Raw genomic sequence first — 21,124 nt, forward strand, 5'->3', positions numbered from 1 at the left:
GCTACAGTACTTGTTGAAATGAGACCAACAGGTAATCCATTTTGCATTAATTATCTATTTTGCCTCTGACTGAATCCCTGATACTTTCACAATGTGAACAGCTTTACACCTCCTATCAAAATTTGGTTAAAATTCAATCTTTTGCAGAAAACATAGGTGCCACTCAACACCATTTTCTATATAATTGCGTCCATTGCAACCTGCCAGGTTTGTCCTAAAAAGCTTGGATTATACAAAATCTCAAAGCCCTTAGTGCATACCTAGCTACTCAGAAATTTGTCATCTTGTTGACTGAGTTACTTTGTCCACAACAGAAAAAATACTTGCCTTCGCTAGACTGGCTGTCTGTTAATGAATTAATCATGCAAATGTATTTATGGTACGAATTCACTGTACTTTGGCCTTTCAGGGCAGATCCTCTTTCCTTCAAAAGCCTTGAATTATTCATCAGTAACTCTCCATCTGACAAATCACTGTCACTGGAACTCCATGTGATTTTTGCAATTTCCTCAGAGTTCTGATTGCCAGGATCTGCTGCACCAAAAAAAACACAAAAAAAGCAAATTTCATAATCTTGTTATACTTATTGCACAATAATAAACAAACAGCCAGTTTATTTAAATATTTCGTTTTCAGATTCCAAAAGCATTACATTTAAATTCAACAATTAAAAATATACTCGCATGTATATAGCATCTATTAGGTCCTATTTTCACATTCCATTGTTCTGAACCGATAAACAGCTTTTGAGCTATAATCATGGTGCTATGTAAACTAACACAGTAACTGTATTGTGCACAGCCAAGATAAATCGGTTTTGATGATGGGGATTAATTAAAGGAACTACCTTCCTCCTCTGTGAATGGATCCTACGTCTCTTTGAATAGTTGGGTGGGAATTCTAGTGAACATCCAACCCAAAGATAGCACTTCCAAAAATTTTGTTGATGTTGTAACAGCAGTCTAGATTACGTGCTCAAATAGAGCACAGTTGAGTGATGCTTGAATCCATAACCCATGAGATAAACTACAAGTTTAGACTAATTTGCTTGAGATGAGTCTTGTTGAAAAAAAAATGGAATAGAAGATTAAAGCTTTGGGACACACGTACCCAAATTGAAACAGCTTGCCCCAGAAAACAAACTTGAACATAATTGAGCTGGTACCAATGCAGCAATAACCATAGATACGAGTTAGACTAGGTAGCTCAGGAAGGGCTAGCACAAGATGCTCACCCAAGAACATACATGCAGAGAGGCAAGCAGCAGAGGATAGAGAGATTAATGAAAGAACAAAACAGTTTAAACGCCGAAAAAAATGTTGACTTCTCTCACTTTACTTTTAATTTATTTAACACCTTCAACATGGAAAATGCCACAAGATGTTTCACTGTAAGGTTTTCAATCACAATTTGACACCAAGTACAATCAGAAGATTTTAGGGTAGATGATTAAATACTAGGTCAAAAAGTCAAGAGTTGCGCAGTTAGATAAGGAATTCAACAACTTAGGTCTTTGGTCAGAAGTTACTAATAGTGGAGCCTCATAAGGCCAGAATTAAAGCAATGCAGATATCTCAGAAGGTTGTGGCCTGAAGAAAGTACAGAGTTAGGAAGGGATGAGGACATCAAGGGAATTTGAAAATGAGGATGCGATTTTTAAAACTGAAACATGGTTTATCAAGAAGCCACTGAAGCAGGAGGCAAAAGGTGATAAGGTCTTGCTGCAATTTAGGATATGAGAAGCTGAGATTTGGATAATCTTCAGTCTATCCTCCTTCTAGTTAGAATACAAACACAAACATACAATTAGGAGCAGATATAGGCCATTTGGCCACTCAAGTATACTCCACCATTCAATAAAATCATAGTTGAGCTGATTAATCTGCAGACCCACTCAGCCCCAATAACCATTGTCATTTATCAAGAATCTATTTACCCCGCCTTAAAAATATTCAAAGGCAGTGCTTTCGTTTTTTAAGAAACTTCCAAGTGTCTTAGTCTGAGAGAAAAGAATTACCTGCATCTCTGCCTGAATTCAGTGATCTTTTACTTTTAAACAGTGCTTCTATACTCTCCGAAAAGATGAAACATCCCTTCCACATGCACCTTGTCAAGATACTTCTGAATCTTTCATGTTTAAATGAGAGAAACTGGCCAAGAGTGAATTAGAATAGTCAAGGCTAAAGATCACATAGGCACAGATGAGCAATTTAACAACAGCTGAGCTGAGGCAATGGCAGAGCCATGCAATATAACATAAATGGAAATAGGCAGCCTTAGTAGTGTGGTCAAAGTATAGTTGGAGCTGATCCCTAGAACAAATTTAACACCAAGATAGCGAAAGGTCTGGTTTACCTTCAGTCAATTGCCAAGAAGGGTGAACGATTTGGTGGCTACAGAATGGCAAACAAAAATAATGTAAAGCTAAAAGCTTTCTAAGATGATATAGAAATTGTGTCTTTGGTTAATATGTGACAATCTGAGTCCAAAATAATAAGGGGAAAGAAATTGAGACTGAGGGTGAATAGAGTCCCAGTAATCAAGCTAATAGGATACTTTGTCTAATTATAGACATTGGTTTAGAATTAAGTCAAGTACTATTCAAGAATCTGTTCCACAAAGATCCATTTTTATAATCAAACAGCAATTACCAATTTTCATCCAACATTTTTACAACAGAGCAAAAATCAAATTGAGCACAGACACTCAAATGATATAATTATTTTCATATCTGTTTACAATTGCTGAATTCAAGCATTTTCAAAAGCATCCATAATATAGCTTTTAACAGATATAGCAATCATTGCAATATTTTCCTACATACATATACAACATTTTTAAAGAATAAATTCCCTTAGATAAGTGACTGATATTCAAACTTAAAAATAATGACAACTGCCAAGTTTGATAACTTTATGGAGAATTTTCTGAGTACATAAAGAACAAGGTGAATAAAGGAGAACCAGTTGTGAATTTGGGTTTCCAAACAAGCATTTGATAAAGATTATTGCACAAGAATCTAGGATGTTATGGGTAATATTAGCTACAGAATAGGTTAACAGATGAAAAGTGGAGATTGGTATAAGAAGGTAATTTTCAGATTGACAAACAATACCTATTGGAGTGTCACAGGGTTCAATGCTGGGACCTCAATTACCTATTATCTAGATTAATGCCTTCAAGAGACCATGTTATATTAAGATTTATACATATATAAATGAGCATGACAGCTGGTGGGCTTTAAATTTATTAGTGAATACATATGAAATTAAAAGCCAGTCATTGCCATAAATCCTCTGTCAATTGTCATAAGAACCCACTCGTTTCCCGAATGCTCTTCACGGAAAGGAAACCTGCCATTCTTACCTGGTCTGCGACTGCAGACCGAGTGCAATAAGGTACCCTCTGAATTAGCCTAACAATTCACTCAATTCAAAACGAGTGGGCAACAAATGTTGGCCTCGCCAGCAATGCTTATATACAATGAAAGACAAAATCTAAAATATATCTTTTATATTCTGCAGGGAGCAGTCAGACGGCAGAGTAGCAGCACTGAGTGAGTATAAAAGTAAGTGAGCTCGGGGTACATTGTGGCTGCGAAAAAAATTGGAGTGATGTCACATGGAAGTTGTGATCTGATTGACTGGCAGAAATCTGCTCTAAATTTGGAAAAAAAAACAGCAAAGAAGCTTTAATAAATTAATTTATATAAATTTATTGTTGCATTAATTATTAAATTAATTAGATAACTAGTGTTGGCTGGGCAGGTGATGTGCTGTAACTGAATGATGTGGGAGCTGACTATCCCCATTGTGAGCTATAGTGACCACATCTGCAGCAACTGTTGGTTGCTCGAGGAAGTTTGGCTCGGAGTTGATAAGCTGGGATCTGAGCTTCAAACACTGCGGTATATATGGGAGGGGGAGAAGTACCTTGATGCTTTGTTTCAGGAAGTGGTCACACCTGGTAGATTAAGTACTTCAAACTCAGTCAGTGATCAGGAACAGTAGGGTGTGATTGCAAGTGAGGTAGGAAGGAGATCCTGAATTCAGGAATGGAGAAACCTCAGCTTTTGACCTTGTTCAACAGGAATGAGGTACTTGCTCCGTGAGGATGAGGAAAAGGGCTGTAGGGAGGATGAGCCGGCTGACCACTGCATCCTGGTACAGGAGGAGATTCATGAGCAGGGAGCAAAAAGACAAGAGGTAGTTGTAGGGGACACTATACTTAGAGGGATTGATAGCATCCTTTGTAAGCAGGATTGGGAATCCTGCATGGTGTGTTGCCTGCCCTGTACCAGGTTGGTCAAGGCAGCCTTGAGGAGGAGTTCATTGAATGTATCTGTGATAGCTTTCTTGAACAGTATGTAATGGAACCAACTGGGGAGCAAGCTATCCTAGATCTGGTCCTATGTAATGAGACAGAAGTAATTAATGATCTCACAGTGAAGGATCCTCTAGGAAGGAGCAATTATGGTATGTTTAATTTCGAATACACATGGAAAGTCAGAAGATAAAATCCAATACCAGAGTCCTGTGCTTAAACAAAGCAGACTACAATAGGGTGAGGGAGGAGATAACGCAACATGAAGCTGGAGGAACACAGCAAGCCAGGCAGCATCAGAGGAGCAGGATAGCTGATGTTAGCATCGGGACCCTTCTTCAGAAATGGCAGGGGGGAAGCTTAGAAATAAATAGAGAGGGAAAGGGTGGAGGGGTGCTGGTGGAGAAGGTAGGTGGGGTGATGATAGGTGAGTGCAGGTAGGGAGTGGTGAGGATTGGTCAGTGAAGTGGGAGGACTGGATTGGTGGGAGAGAAGATGGGCAGATTGTGTCAGGTTAAGGAGGCAGGGATGAGAGGGAGCGTTGATCATGGGATGAGGCTGGGGTTGGGGAGATTTTAAAACTGGTTAAAACCACATTTAGGCCATTGGGCTGTAGGCTTCTGAGGCGGAATATGAGGTGTTGCTCCTCCAGTTTGCAGGACTCCAGTATCTGCAGTTCTTACTATCTCAGGATGAGGGAGGAGTTGACTAAAATAGACTGGAAGTAAAGACTTTCTGGTGGAATAGTTGGGGAACAGTGGAGGGCTTTAAAAGCAATCTTTCAAGTACATGGCAAAAGTATATACAGGTGAAAAGGAAGGACTGTAGAGAAAGGGGTAATCATGCATTGGATGTTGAAGGTAATAAGGGAGGCCATCAAATTGAAAGATAAAGCATACAAATTAGCAAAGGCCTGTGGGAAATGTGAAGATTGGGAAAACTTTATAAGGTCAACAGAAAGCCACATAAAATGCTATAAAGAAAAGTAAGATAGATAATGAGAGTAAATTAGCTCAGAAAAAAAAGACTGACAGCAAAAGCTTCTACAAATATCTAAAATGAAAAACAGTAGCTAAGATAAACATTGGTCCTTTACAGGATAAGAAGAGGAATTTAATAGTGGGATATAAGGAAATAGCGAGGCACTGAACAAGTATTTTGTGTTGGTCTTCACAATGGAGGACATGAATTACATGCCAGTAATTGACGACAAGGTGACTAAGGTAGGTGAGGACCTAGAAACGAACATGATGATGAAAGTAGTGTTGGGCCAGTTTATTGAGCTAAACATAGACAAGTCTCCTGATCCTGATGAAATGCATCCAAGGGTACTAAAAGAGATGGCGGGAGATATAACAAATGTGCTCATGGTAATTTTCCAAAATTCGCCCTACTCAAGGGCAGTTCTAGCAGATTGGGATACAGCCAGTGTGGCGCCACTGTTTAAAAAAGGAAGTAGACAAAAGATGGCAACTTATAAGCCGGTGAGCCTAACTACTGGAGTGGGATAATGCTTCAATCTATCATCAAGGAAGATACAGCAAAGACATCTCGATAGAGACTGTCCCATTCGGCAGACACGGCATGGGTTCACGAAGGGCAGGTCATGTTTAACTAATTTACTAGAATTCTATGAAGACATTGTGAGTGTAGTAGACAATAGGGACTCAGTAGATGTGGTGTATTGTATCTAGATTTCAACAAGGAGCCGGACAAAAGGCTGCTGCATAAGTTAAAGGAGCATAGCATTACAGGCAATGTATTTGCATGAATAGAGGTTTGGTTAATCAACAGGAAGGAAACAGTAGGGATAAATGAGTGCTTTTCTGGTTGGCGATCAGTGATTAGTGGTGTGCCTCAGGGATCAGTGTTTGGGACCGCAATTGTTTACATTTTACATAGATAATTGGGGGTTGAGGGCCATGTGTAGTGTGTCAAAGTTTGCCGGTGACACTAAGGTGAGTGATAGAGCAAAGGATTCTGCAGAGGATTCTGAAAGCTTGCAGAAGGATATAGATAGGTTGAGTGAGAAAAGGTCTGGCAGATGGAGTACAATATTAATAAATGTAAAGACATCCTTTTTGGTAGGAATAACAGTTAAAAATGACTATTATTTGAAAAGTAAAGAACAGCAGCATGCTGCTGTATAAAGCAATTTGGTTGTCCTTGTGTATGACTTGCAGAAAATTGATCTGCAGGTGCAACAGGTAATTAACAATGCAAATGGGATTTTGTTCTTTGCTGCTAGTGGGCTGGAAGTTAAAAGCAGGGAGGTTGTGTTATGGCTGTTTAAGGTGCTGGTGAGGCCACACCTGGAGTACTGTGAGCAGTTTTGCTCTCCTTACTTGAGAAAGGATGTGTTAGAATTGGAGGGGGGGTGTAGGGGGGATTCACTAGGTTGATTGCATAGTTGAGAGGGATGGTTTATGAGCAGAGACTGAGTAGACTGGGATTATATTCATTGGAATTAAGAACAATGAGGACAGATCTTTTAGAAACACATAAAATAATGACAGGAATAGATATAATAAAAGCAGGGAGGATATTTCTCTGATGAAGGGTCTGGGCCCGAAACGTCAGCTTTTATGCTCCTGAGATGCTGCTTGGCCTGCTGTGTTCATCCAGCCTCACATTTTATTATCTTGGATTCTCCAGCATCTGCAGTTCCCATTATCTCAGGATATTTCTATTGGCAGGTGAAACTAAAATAAGAGGTCATAGTCTCAAAATTAGGGGTAGCAGATTTAGAACTGAATTGAGGAGGAAATTCTTCACCCAAAGGGTTGTGAATCTGTGGAATTCCCTGCTCAATGAAGCATAGAAACAGACCCTTAGGTCCATCTCAACCATGCTGATCAGATATCTTAACTTAATCTAGTTCCACTTGGCCCCTATCTCAATAAACACTTCGTATGCAAATATAAATCCAGATGTCTTTTAAATATGGTAACTGTAATGGGCTCTTCCACATCCTCTGCCAACTCATTCCACACATGCACACCATCTGCATGAAAAAAGTTGACCCTCAGGTCCCTTTTAAATCTTTCCCCTCTCATCTTAAACCTATGCTCTCCAGTTTTGCATTCCCCCCAACATTGGGGAAAAGACCTTGGCTATTCACCCTATACATGCCTTTCATTATTTTCTAAATTTTTACAAGGTCATCCCTTAGACTCCAACAATCCAGGGAAAATAGCTCCAGGCTGTTCAGCCTCTTCCTTTAGCTCAAACCCTCCAACTCTGCCATCGTCCTTGTAAATCTTTTCTGAACTCTTTCAGCTTCACAATATCTTTCCTATAGCAGGGAGGCCAAAATTGAAGGCAGTATTCCAAAAGTGACCTAACCAATGTCCTGCACAACCACACTCAACATGACATCCCAACTTCTATACTCCTATTACTTCCGTGCAGTAATAATTTCCTTGAAATGGAAAACTGCGCATGCACTAAGCTATGTAAGAAATGTGGCAGATAAACGAGGGAATTAGAGCTAACAGAAACAGAAATTTCTGGAAAAGCTCAGCAGGTCTGGCAGTATCCGTGGCGAGAAACCAGAATCAACACCTCGGGCCCAGCGACCTTTCAAGGAATCAAGGGTTATGGTGAGAGGGTGGGTGTGTGGCGCTGGGCCAATGAAATGATCAGCCACGATCGAATGGGTTGGCAGACTGGGCCCGAAGGGCCAAACAGCCTACTCCTGCTCGTGGTTCATACACGCAGTATTCTAATGGGATTCATTTGGTCCCATGAAGTCCCAGCAACAAAGGATTGGTCCTGAAGGAATTCAATCCACTCCATGTGTTATATTGCAAAGGTTATGGAGCTCTGACAAAATTCTAGCAGTAGTAATGAAGACATGCTGCAAAATTAGCTATGCCACTAGGCATGCTGTTCCAGTCAAACTGCAAAACTGGCATCTACCTGACAATTAGAGTCTTAAAAGAAGCTGCCAGTGAAACAATTGATGCATTAGTTTCAATGTTCCTAAACTTATTAGATATGGGTAAGGTTCCTTTAAATTGGAAAATAACTACTGCCATAACTTCTTTACTTGTAAAGAGACAGAGGAAGAAAACTGAAACTACAGACCAGTTAGCTTGGTGTTTGTCATAGGGAAAATGTTGGAAGCTATTATTCAAGAGGTTATAGCAGAACATTTGGATAATTTCAAGATAATCAAGCAGAACCAACATGATTTTATGAAAGGGAAATTACGTTAACTAACGTGAAATGGAAATCTGTGGATGCATTGGGTTTAGACTTCCAAATGGCATTTGATAAGTTGCCATATCAAATGTTATCATGGGAAAGAAAAGCACATGGTGTGGGGGTTAATAATATGGTATCGACAGAAGACTGGCTTGCCAACAGGAGGCACAGGGTAAGAATGTAGGTTTTTAATAAGCTGATAAAATTTCACAAGTGGGGAGCCATGGAGGGGGGAGCAGTGTTGAGGCATCAACTCTTCACAATTTATATAAATTATTTGGATGAAGGGACCGAAGATGTGATAGATAAATTTGCTGATGATGCAAAGAAATGTATGAAAATGAATTGTGAAAAAGACGTAACACACTACAAAAGGATATAATTAAGTGGATGGGCAAAGATCTGGCAAATGAAGTACAATGTGGAAAATTGCAAAATTGTCAATTCTTGTGGGAAATAATGAGCAAGAACCATATTATCTCAAAGGTGGGAGAAGGTAGAGGCCTGAAATGACTGCCTTATGAGGAAAGGCTAGACAGACTAAACTTGTATCCTCTCACTTAATTGAAACACAAGATCCTGAGGGGATTTAGCCAGGTTGGATGTTGAGAGCATGTCTCTTCTTATGGGAGAATCTAGAACTAAGGGTCATTGTTTAAAAAGAAGAGTGCCCATTTAAAACAGCTGAGGAAATATTTTTTGTCTCCGACAGTTGTAAGTCTTTGAAATTTCCTTCCTCCAGAGATTATGAATTCAGATTCTTCAAGTATTTTTAAAGAAGTGACAGATAGATTCTTAATTACCAAGTGGATGAAAGACTATTTGGAGATATGCAGGAATATAGAGTTGAAGTTAAAATCGGATCAACTAAGATCTTACTGAATGGCAGAGCAGGCTCGAAAGGCCAAATGGCCCACTCTTGCTCATATGTACATTCACTATCTGTCTCAGTATTACTGTTGGATATCTTCACGTACAGACTACAATCTCTCACATGCTGGGCAAACAAGCTCCCAAACACAAGTATGCTCTTCCCCATAAAGACTTTTAAAAGGAACTGATATATAGTTAAACCTATAAACTAAGCATGGCTCACTGACTCAATGTTCTAATCACACTGGAATAGTTTTGAAAAGATTTTAAATTTCTGTGATAGTGTTTTTTTTTCTCCATTGATACTTTTCTTTAACAAATGAGCAATGTACCAGAAAGAAATTTACATCTGGTCTTATCTATAAGAACAGTAAAGTGAAAAAGTATAAATTTAAAGTTATGTGGAATCTCTAAGACCCCAGGGAGGAGTTGAAAGTTCCCTTGGCTTGATTCACGCTGGAATTCTTTCAAGCCTTACATCAGAACACACAGTAAACTTATGATAGCTGATGAGAAAATACACTGCGACAAATGGTCAGAATCCCAACAACAGTTGACTGCCATGCTGGATCCTCAAGAAACTCAAAGTAACATATAAGTTCACCATTTAACAAATAAGTTTGTCTCCTACAATACAAATAAACCTGTCATTCTACAGTGGATACAATGCAAAAGAATTGTAATCAAATCTGGTACAAGGAAGGAAAATGGCATTTGCATTCAAAGACTGTAACATCAGCTGAGATCATAATTTTTTTATTTAAACAGTATGAGGAGACCATTCAGGCCATTGTGTATCTGCAGCAGCTCTCTGAATGAACGTTTCATTTACAACCTTTTTCTACCTCTCCCCACAACTCTGTCCATAGTTACTTTTCAAATATTAGATTCTCTAATTTATTTTTGAATGTCTCAGTTGAACCCAAGAAGGGACATATTCTTGTGAAAGCAGTGAATTTTGGGAATTCTCTACTCCAAAGAGCAGTGAAGAGACAAGAAGATTCTTGAACAAATGTGAATTGAGGCCATGATCAGATCAGCTATGGTCTTATTGTGTGGTATGGCAGGTTCATGCAGCCAGACAATGTATTCCTTACTTTTTCAATTCTTACTGGGCCAAGTGGTCAAACAAAAATTACAAGTTCTAAAAAGAGGAGTATGTGCATATTAAGCCCACAGTAAGATTTCAAGACAAAGAAAAATAGGCTTTATATAACAGTTTTTCCAATTTGGTGATATCCAAAAGGATTACACAACCAATGAATTATGTTTAAAACACATTCACAGTTATAATAAGGGTGAAATATTCATGCAGCAAAATCAGACAAGTAAAAATGTTCAAACAGCGTGAGATGAGGATTTGTCATAGAATACCATCACCACTCTTTATCCCCTTTTGCAAAACTGCACAATATGTTTGCTGCCAGGCTGGATCCTCAAACAACGGGGCCCAGTACTTCCAAAGGGTATGAAAACAGGGAAGTTTCTCAGCATATGAATTGCAGGTTCCTCTTCAGAGAACCGAAACTTAAATGAGTGAAGGAACAGAGAAAGAAACAGTCACTTTGAATGATCGTTGTCATTCTAAAGTGTAAAATCCAAATGTTGTCAGATATCAAATATTTTATTGCAGCCTTTGAAAGCCCAGCATTTTAGGCCTCTCAATTCACCAAGAGGCCTCAGTGAACACACAACATTATATGCTGCTGAAACATCAATTTTCAGAATTTTCTATGAATCTGTTGAACTACTGTAATAGTCACAGCAGGGTTAAAACAGAACTGACCTCTGAAATGTTATGAAAATACACTAAAATTAGTAATATTCCCTGCAGGGTAGAAATTATTTACAGTAAAGCAAATTTAGAAGGCCGATGTGAGGAGTGGAGTATTGTAACAAAAAGATATTTTCTTTTAGTTCTACTTATTTACATCAACATGTGTTTAGGAGCTGGTGAAGTTCCTTTTGTTTTCAAATAAAGCTCAATTTTTCCCTGATTGCATTGTATTCCACAACACCTTATGCAGCTGGTGGGGAGAACAGATATCCTGCTGTGGCCATTTGGCCAATACCTGTTTTTAAAATCAACCACTAGAAGGTGCGTGAGATGAGGGAAAATAATTCTGGCATTTCTTACTTCTTCTGGGCTGTGCAAGGTACCAGTGTTAAATCTATAATTGAACAGCTTGGTTCTGGGCACGGCTAGTTTCGGAGCACAAGTCTATTGTTGCACTACTGGCATAGCCTATGCCATATTCAGTCCTTCAGTACTTTCTTCATATTGCATGAAGTCAATCGAATTGGTTGAACACTACCACCTATGGTGTTGGGAGAAATGGATCATCTATTCTTACTGATGATGGTTGAAAATGCTTCATCCCGGTCTATCGCAAAAACAAATTGGGCTCACCCATTATTGAAGGTGGTGAAGATGAAATATTGCAAAGGCACCTCCTGCAGTCAATTAACTTTCCATCACCATTCATGATCAAAAGCAGCAAGTTGCAGAACTTTGATTAGCTGTGGGTCACTTAGCTCCTTATAGTGCATGATAAAAAACATAGAACTGCAGATGCTAGAAGCCCAAAGCAAAAACACAAATCTCTGGAGAAAGTCAACAGGTCTGGCAGCATGTGTGGACAGAAAACCGAGTTAACGTTTACAGTCCAGTGACCCTTCTTCAGAACTGTAAACTTAGTTAACTGTTTTCTCTCCACAGATGCTGCCAGGGTTTCTGGGTCCAGTAATTTGTTCTTATTCTTTCAAATAAATGTTGCTTTCACTACTTAGTACACATGCTAGGCCATGAGATAACAGACTGTGGATGGAAGACATTTCTGCTTCTGCTGATGATTGTTTTGAACAGATAAATTCTGAATCTGTCCCATTAAGCATCATTACTGTGCAACACAACGTGATTGTCAAGATCTTCAGTGTATAAATGGGACTTCATCTTTGCAAGTTATGTGGTGATCACATATACCTGTAAATTGGCTAGGGCAAGGTCAAGTTGGTCTTCGCCTTTTCTGGATTCCCTCACCACTTGTCACAGGCCCAGCCTGACAGATATTCTTTCAGAAATTAACCTGTTCAGTCAAGTAACAGTGATATCAAGCCAATCTTAGAGATGGGCATTGAAATCTTCTGCTCGAAATTCATTCTTTGGCATTGTTATCGTCAATGTCTCAACTTGAGCTCAACATGGAGGACTACAGTAGGTGTTACTACGTTGCTACCGCCTGGCTGCAAGCAGGCCAGAATTGATGTATGAGGAGTCTGGAATATTGGCTATGAAGTATAACTATATCAGGCTATTACTTAGTTTGTTTGTGGAATCAATCTCCTAATTTTGAAAGAACCTTAAGCAGGGTCAACTTTGTACAATATGCCATTGTTTTCAGTGCCTTAACTGATGTCAGGCAATCTTCTCATTTCTTTTTTTCGACTTTACTGTTAGATTTGGAACAAATGAGTGGCTTACTTGGGGCTATTTCAGACAGCATCTAATAGTCAGTCATATGTTGACCAGATTCGGTAAGAATAGATTGCTTTCCCTTAATGGTAATAGAGAATCGCATGGGGCTTAACAACAATCCAGTAGTTTCATGGCTGCTATTACTCAGGCTAGCTTTTAATTCTTTATTTATTAATTGAACTTAAAATTCACCAATGGTAGCAGCAGCATTTGAACTTGTGTCTCCAGAATTTTGGATCAAGGGCCCAGCCTGACAGATGTTCCTTCAGAATGTGACTAATTCACTCAAGTAATAGTGATATCAAGCCAATCTTAGTGATGGGCATTGAAATCTTTGGCTCGGAATACATTCTGCAGCCTTGCTATCATCAATGTCTCAATTCGTGCTCAACATGGACGAATACATGGAGGAGTATAGTAGGTGGTAAATAAGATTACTAGCTGCCTTGTGCTGTTAAACAGCATATTCAATGTTGGTGCCCAAATTCATGGAAACATCTACAAATGGGAGCTAGAAAGCTCCTTGGAGCAATGTAACTGTTAATGATAGCTATCAACTTCAAAAAAGGAGAAAGCTGGTGTACAGCAAACACCTAATACAAGGCAAACTACCTCTGTCAGACTGAAGTAAAGATGTGAGGCTACGTCCAACCACTTTCTCTTCTCCAGTAGACTTGTTACCCTGTTAAAACAAAAATTATACGAAATATGAAACATCTGAGAAAATTGAGCAACACAACGTAGAATAAGACTAAACATAACAATTGTCAGGCATATGCAATTACTGCCATTAGAAAAGTAACGTTTAAATTGTTTTGGCCAAATGATTCCCTTTATAGTGGGTTTGTGATATAGTATCAACATAAAGGGAAACAACATTATGACTGTATGAGAGTGGATTTTGATTGACAGGCTAGTGCCTCTGGTGAAAACCAAAACATCAGTCAGTGATGATTGAACAGCCATTTGCAAAGATTCATTTAAATATTAATCCAGGCAGCTCAACTCTGATCGATCAAATAATCGCCCTGAGAGATGAGCCAGAGAATGGCTGTCACTTATTCTGTTGCACTGAAACAGGTGAAAAATTTGTGAATATATTCTTTCTTCCGCAAAGAGTACAGGGCCCCGTGCATTAATACATGTTGCTTCCAGTGCAAATAAGAACAAAGAAAATTACAGCACAAGAATAGGCCCTTTGGGCCTCCAAGCCTGCACCGACATGCTGCCCGTCACAACTAAACCCCCTAACCTTCCGGGGAACATATCACTCTAGTCCCATTTTATTCATATATTTGTCAAAATGGCCTTTAAAAGTCACGATGGTATCTGCTTCCACTACCTCCTCCGGCAGCGAGTTCCAGGCACCCATCAACCTCTGTGTAAAAACATTTGCCTCGGACATTACCTCGAAATCTTGCCCCTCGTACCATAAACCTATGGCCCCTGGTAAATGACTCTTCCACTCTGGGAAAAAGTTCCTGACTGTCCAGTCTGTTCGTGCCTTTCATAATCTTGTAGACCTCTGGCAGGTCGCCCCTCAACCTCCGACATTCCAGCAAGAACAAACCAAGTTTCCCCAATCTCTCCTCATAGCTAATGCCCACTATACCAGGCAACATCCTGGTAAATCTTTTCTATACCCTCTCCAAAGCCACCACGTTCTTCTGGTAGTGTGATGACCAGAATTGAACACAATAATCCAAATGCGGCCTAACTAGGATTCTATAAAACTGCACCATTACCTGCCAATTTTTTAAACTCAATGGCCCAGCCAATGAAGGCAAGCATGCCATTTGCCTTGTTGACTGATAATAATGTGACTTGATAATCCTAAATTGGGCATGTGCATAATTCTACAAATATTCAGAAAATATCCGATTGTAGAATCACATCTATTGTTGAATACTAAGTTTTGAGTTTTCGAAACGTGGACTGGTTGGCGAGATCAGTATCTTTCTTGTTACAAATAATCAAAGCGACTTGTTGTTTGATACAAACTGTCAGTTTTTGGGATATGCAGCCTACAATGTAGGAGAAATGGTGAAGTGTTTAAGAGGAAAGGATGGTCTGGTTTCATAGATGAAGCAATATTAAAAAAGCATAGTCTGAAAATTGAAAGACGGTCTTTTAACAATAGGCACAACCTCTATGAAAGATAAAAGTTAAAACAGGGGAATCAGGCTTGTTTGGGAGAAAACAAAAAGGTCAGTGGTGCACACTTGCACACTACTCCCTGGGCACAGTGTATTCACGAATGGTTTCTAATCCAAAAGATGTGTCTGTCAAAATATTCCATCCCACATTTCCTGCTGAGAGACCAAGAAGTTTAATTTATGGTAAAAAAATTATTAAAGTGAATATTAAGGTCAAGCAGTTTCAAAGGACCCAGTGAAAGATGTCTTTTCAAGATCATGCTGCATTTCATTCAAACAATATATCTGGTAAAAGCAAGGAAGTCAAAATAAAAGCTGGTCAGGGAACTAAACTGCCAAATAACAGGGAGTTTTGGGTCAGGTTAGAATGGAGATATTCAACAAAGTGGTTACATAACTAATATTCATCACCCAGGTACAGTATATTGGAGGAAGTTCAGATAACCCATTGTTATCTGAAAAAATAAAAGGAGCATCTGGGGCCTTGGTCAGTTGTGTAGGAAAAGGTGAACAGACAAATGTTGTACCACTTCAGCTCAAAAAGAGCCCAGTAAAGAAAACAAGCAAATGGAAGTATGACATTAACAATCATACCCTTAGAAGCCAAAAAGAGGAAGACATGGTTGGAAATGCAAATAGCAGGTAACAATTTCTTGGGTGCACAGAAAGGGTAGCTGTACTGTACTTGGACGTCAAGAAGGCATGTGACAGAATTGCACATAAGATGTTATTGCACAAAGTAGTTGTTATAGCAGGTAACATACTACGATGAGTTGAAGGTTGGCTGGCTGGCAGAAACAGACTGCAAAAAGGCGTTTGCACTGGACCGTCAACTTTCTCCAATTTATATCAATTAAGTAGATGAGGAGTTAATGTTACGCAGGGTAAATGTGCAGTTGGCAAAATTACATATGAAATTATGTTGTGAAGATGCCATAACATGGAAGTGGACCAGTTTAAATAGGTCAAAAAATTGGAACATAAAGTATAATGTGGAAAGATATAAAGTTGGTTACTTTGGCAGGAAGAATAAAAAAAAGGAGTATGACTTAAATAAAAACAACTTCAAAAATCGAAAGTGCAGAGGAATCTAGGTGTTCTTGTGTAAGAGTCAAAAAACGTTGTTATGCGGATGCAGCACACAATCAGGAAGGCTAATGGTATATTAGTCCTTGTAATGACTGAAACTGAATATAAATGTAGGAATATTATGCTTTAATTATATAAGGCATTGGTGAAACCATATCTCAAATACTGAGGGCAGTTTTAGTCGCCTTAAAGAAGGACATAAATGAATTGGAGGTGGTGCAAGGTGTATGAGGTTGATACCTGAATGAGTGAGTTCTCTTACAAGAACAGAGTCACTTATGCTTGGTTTCACTTAACTTCAGAACAGCAAAGTTTGAGTTTATTGAGTTTTGTAAGCTGAATAATCTTGGGAAAGTGCTCAAGGAAAGGACATTTACTCTTGTGTTTACTCTTTCCCCAGTCCAGAACTGGGGCAACTTGTTTTACAATTAGGGGTTAACCCTTTCAGGACAGAGATGAGAGGATTTTGTTTTCTTTCATAAGTTTGACACACTTTGGAACTCTCTCTCCTCAGAAAGTAAGGACATTAAATATTTTTGAGATGGAGGTAGATCCTTGTTAGGCAAGGAAATCAAAGTTTATCCAGGAGAATTGGGAATGTGGTATTCGGAACACAATCAAATTAGCCTTATTGAATGGTAATAACTACCAACTTCTGCTCTTATTCCTCAAGTCAAAAGGAAATATGAGCTTTATTGTGGAAAGGGAAAAAATGAAGTATTAAAAAATAGAATGAGCCTCGTTAAGAGTCTTATCCAAATAGAACGGGCCTTGATTTAAGAACTGTGGCTATCAAGATAGAGTGAAGTCACTGGCTGAGGAAAAAGCAAAATCTTTTGGAACCTCTGATAAGAAAGGTATCATTGGAGCAGATGGAACGTTTACAAAACAAAAGGGATAAAGAAAAGGGGCTTCTAAAGAGTGCAGAAAATAATGATTTAAGTAGTTGTGGGAGAATAGAGGGCTTGTATAGATGTCAGTAAAGCAACAATCTGAGAGTCAGAAAAGCGCGGTAGTTCATGATAGTAAGGGACAAATGGAGACTGGAAAGATGAATAGAAATCTGAAATATGGTGAATTAAGTTCACATCATCAGGCTTACAAATAGCAAGTTGCACTCACTTCATCAATTAAGCAAAGGAAAATAAGTGGTTCTAGGGTGGGGGATGCGAGTCAGAACATTTTCACCACTTTCAATCGAAAAGACTGATATAATTTGGACCTGCACAAGTTCACCAATTTGGAGAAAATGAGTAGAGCTAAGGAAAAAGTTATTCAATGTGAGATTTAATTTATTTAACAATTCTATGCAGTTAAAAAATACTCTAGTTACTTCTAGGGTGTCAGATGTTGCCAGTACAGAAGAAAGTAAAATAAGCTAAGAATCTAAAAGCCCCAACAGTGGCTTCCTGTTGCCCTTCCCCATCGTAAAGTTGACCACCTGCCTCTAAATTCCTCCATGAAATACTGCTCCTACTTCTCCCAAAGCCAACACAGTTCCCTCAAATTATTCTCTCATTTTCTCTTTCACCTCATGCAGTACCTATGCTAAAAGAATGCAAAATTGATTTCTCAATAAGCAACAATGTGATGGATTTGAAACTGCTACATTATCTTACTTCCATTGATGGAACTTCTTGAAAACCTTCACCACAATGATTCCATGATTTTGCAACTGAAGGTGTAAATTTCTTAGCAAGACTACTGGCTTTCTTGCAGGTTGCCTCCATATCCTGAACATCACTCAAAAATAAGATTCTCTGCACCATTCCAGTAGTCCTTTTCCGCTGAAAATCAAACAAATACATCAGATTATCAAGACAAATAAATGCTATGCATGTCAATTTGATTTACTTTTCCCACCAGATGTGTCACAATAGAATCGGTATATGAATCTTAAAAATGAATTCTCCAACTTTCATTTTTCTATCCTTAGGTACAGGTTAAAAACTGGATGGTAATTAGAGGTGCTACACCATTAACAACTTCAATCTTTCATTTGTGAAGTAGAATGCCATGATTCCTGAGCATCAAGTGGTGTGACTATCCAACCAAAAATACACAAGGTTTATTTCACTGGATTGGTTAGATCTAAATTTAGATTTAGATATCATATGTCACTTTGATTTCCATTCTCACTGAATTGTTTCTTAATTGACCGTGGGTGTTTCTGGCTGGGCCAATATTTATTGCCCATCCCATCTGCCCTTCAGAACAACTTCCTGAACCACGGCAGTCCATTTGGTGTAGATTGAACCAATAGGAAGAAGTTCCAGGATTTTTCCCCAGCGACACTAAAGGAACAGTGATTATATTTCTAATTCAGGATCATGAGGGACTTCAAGGTGAACTGTCAGATGTTGGTGTTCCATGTATCTGCTGCTCTGGTTCTTCAACATGGATTTGGAAAGTGCTGTCTAAAGAGCATTGGTAAGCAGTTGCAGTGCGACCTGTAAATGGTGCATACTTAAATCATCGTGCATCAGTGGTGGAGGACATGAATGCTGAAGGTGTTTGCTGGGCTGTCAATCAAGCAGGTTGATTTGTCTTGGATAGTCTTGAGCTTCTTAAGTGCTACTAGAGCAACATTCATCCTGGAAAATTCACAGTAATCTATCACAATCCTGGACTACACTTTACTAACAGATTTTGAGGAGTCAGGACGGAGTTATTTGCCACAGAAATCCCAATTTCTGAACTGCTCTTGTAGCATAATATTTATATGCCTAGGCCAGTTCAGTTTCTGGTCAATGATACCCACAATGATGCTGATATTAGGGGATTCAGGTCATGCCATTAAACAAAGGACATTGATTCAATTCACTCATATTGCAGATGTTCACTGTCTGGAATTTATGTAATACAAATGTTACCAGCCACTTAACAACTGTGTTTGACTGTGATCTAGGACTTGCTGCAATTGTCAGAAATCACAATACACCAGGTTATAATCCAACAGGTTTATTTGAAATCACAAGTTTTCAGAGTGCCGCTTCTTTGCTCCTTCGTCAGGTGAAGTGCAGGGAAGCACACAAACACTGAATTTTTAGGTGGGCAGCTAATTACAAGACAATGCCAGGTACTTAAGAGTGTCAAAAGGTAGTAGAAATTGTGTGAGAGGAGTGTCAAAAGGCTTTAATAACAAGTCTTTGCAGGTGATCAAAAGTGTCAAATGGTGTGAGTAAACTGTGAACAGTTGAAATAACAAATGAAGAGGTGACCTATGATCCGAAATATTAAGGCAGAGAGATAATTACAAAAAAATCAAAACTAAAAATCAAAAATAAGATGCTGACTCCAGCATCTGCAGTTCTTAATGTTTCCAAGTTAAAAATAAGATGGTGCTAGCAACAAACCAAATGGCTGGAATAACATGATAGGGAGAAGAGTCTCATGACGAGGGTCAAACCAGAATAACAAATAATCCAAAACTGTAAAAACTCATTAAAGGTATAGAGTGGTGACCATAAATTATCACAGTAATAGTGTCAAATCACAATAGGAAGGAAGCTTTTGCAAACACAGAACAATGTGGTGGGGTTACATTTAGTGCAACATGAACTCAAGATCGCAGTTGAGGTCGCTTTCATGGATACAGAACTTGGCTAACAGTTTCTGCTCGGCAATTCTGCATTGCTATGATCTCAAAGGCTGCCTTGGAGGACACTTACCTGAGGATCAAAGGCAGAAGGTCCTTTGCCACTGAATTGTTCCTTGACTAGGAGAGAACATTGCCGCCTGGCCGTTGTTGAGCAGTGATCGATTGCCATAGTGTCTGCATGGAGTTGCCAACGTACCAAGCCTCATGCATCCTTTCCTGCAGCTTATGAGGCAGACAACACTGGCCGAGTCACATGAGTACCCACTGTATTCGTGGTGAGTGGCATTCCCATGTGTGATGGTAATATCCATGTTGATCACCTGGCATGTCTTGCCGAGATTGCCGTGGCAGGGTTGTCTGGTGTTGCGGTCGCTGTTGTCCTGAAGGCTGGGTAGTTTGCTGCAAATAATGGTCTCTGAGATTTGGCAGATGCTTGAAGGCCAAAAATGGAAGCATAGAGATGGCCTTGGTGAGAAATTCATTGTCATCAATGACATGTTGGAGACTGCAAAGAACAAAGCTTAGTTTCTCCGCTCTGGGGAGGTCCTGGACAACAAAGGGTACTCTCTCAGTCATGTCCCATATCTGTCTTCTGAGGAGGTTTCTGTGACTGTTCACCGTGTCACATTGGAACTGGCGACTGATGAGTTGAACATTATATCTCATTCTTATCAGGGGATCTTTCAGCGTTTGTAGGTGTCCATCGCATTCCTCCTCGTCTGAGCATATCCTGTGGATATGCAAGGCTTTTCTATAGGTGAAGGCTCCTTCAACATGTTTAAAGTGGAAGCTACAGAAGTGAAGCATCGTGAGATTATCAATGGGCTTGCGGTAGAGTGAAATAGTGAGATGTCCATCCTTGATGGAAATGTGTGTGTCTAAGAATGAGACAGGTTCTAAAGGGTCATCCATAGTAAGTCTGATGGTGGGATGAAACTTGGTGATATTGTTATGTAGTTGTTATAGTGATTCTTTGCTAGTAGTCCAAAGGACGAAGCTATTGTCGATGCATCTGGTGTACATCGTTGGTTAGAGGTCATGTGCAGCAAAGAGGTCTTGCTTGAACTTGTGCATGAACATGGAGGTGTGTTGGGTGGAAATTTCGTCCCTATGGCTGCTCTGTGTGTCTGGATGAGAAGTTGGTTGTTGAAGGTGAAGACATGGTTAAGGATGAAGCAGATGAGTTGTAGGATGGCATCTGGAAATTGGCCTTTGTAGTTGTTGAGCATTGAAGCTGTTGCAGCGCTGCCATCATTGTGGGGGTTCCTGGTGTAGCGTGTCAAAATGCCTATTGTGAAGAGGAATGTTCCTGGTTCGACTGGTCCGTGATGCTACACACACCATTGTACGAGGAACCCCCAGTTTTTCTCACAACACTACAAAGCTCTTACATAAGCT

General features: G+C 39.3%; 1 protein-coding gene across 6 annotated transcripts in view; it reads right to left on the minus strand.

Annotated features, from left to right (window-relative positions):
- Positions 1-21,124, minus strand: part of spidr (scaffold protein involved in DNA repair) — a 252,990-nt gene that overhangs the window by 222,217 nt on the left and 9,649 nt on the right. For 5 of the 6 annotated variants that reach the window (XM_048529193.2, XM_048529190.2, XM_048529192.2 and 2 more), the window contains exons 2-4: positions 17,745-17,912; positions 13,493-13,562; positions 328-534 (exon numbers count right to left, since the gene is read on the minus strand). In XM_048529193.2, the coding sequence (XP_048385150.1) occupies positions 328-534; positions 13,493-13,562; positions 17,745-17,912 (445 nt within the window). Of the gene's footprint in view, positions 1-327; positions 535-10,779; positions 10,933-13,492; positions 13,563-17,744; positions 17,913-21,124 lie in introns of those variants that run through there. The other variant, XM_048529195.1, reaches the window with a different exon arrangement.

This window comes from Stegostoma tigrinum, chromosome 5 (assembly GCF_030684315.1).
Source record: "Stegostoma tigrinum isolate sSteTig4 chromosome 5, sSteTig4.hap1, whole genome shotgun sequence".
Lineage (NCBI taxonomy): Eukaryota > Metazoa > Chordata > Chondrichthyes > Orectolobiformes > Stegostomatidae > Stegostoma > Stegostoma tigrinum.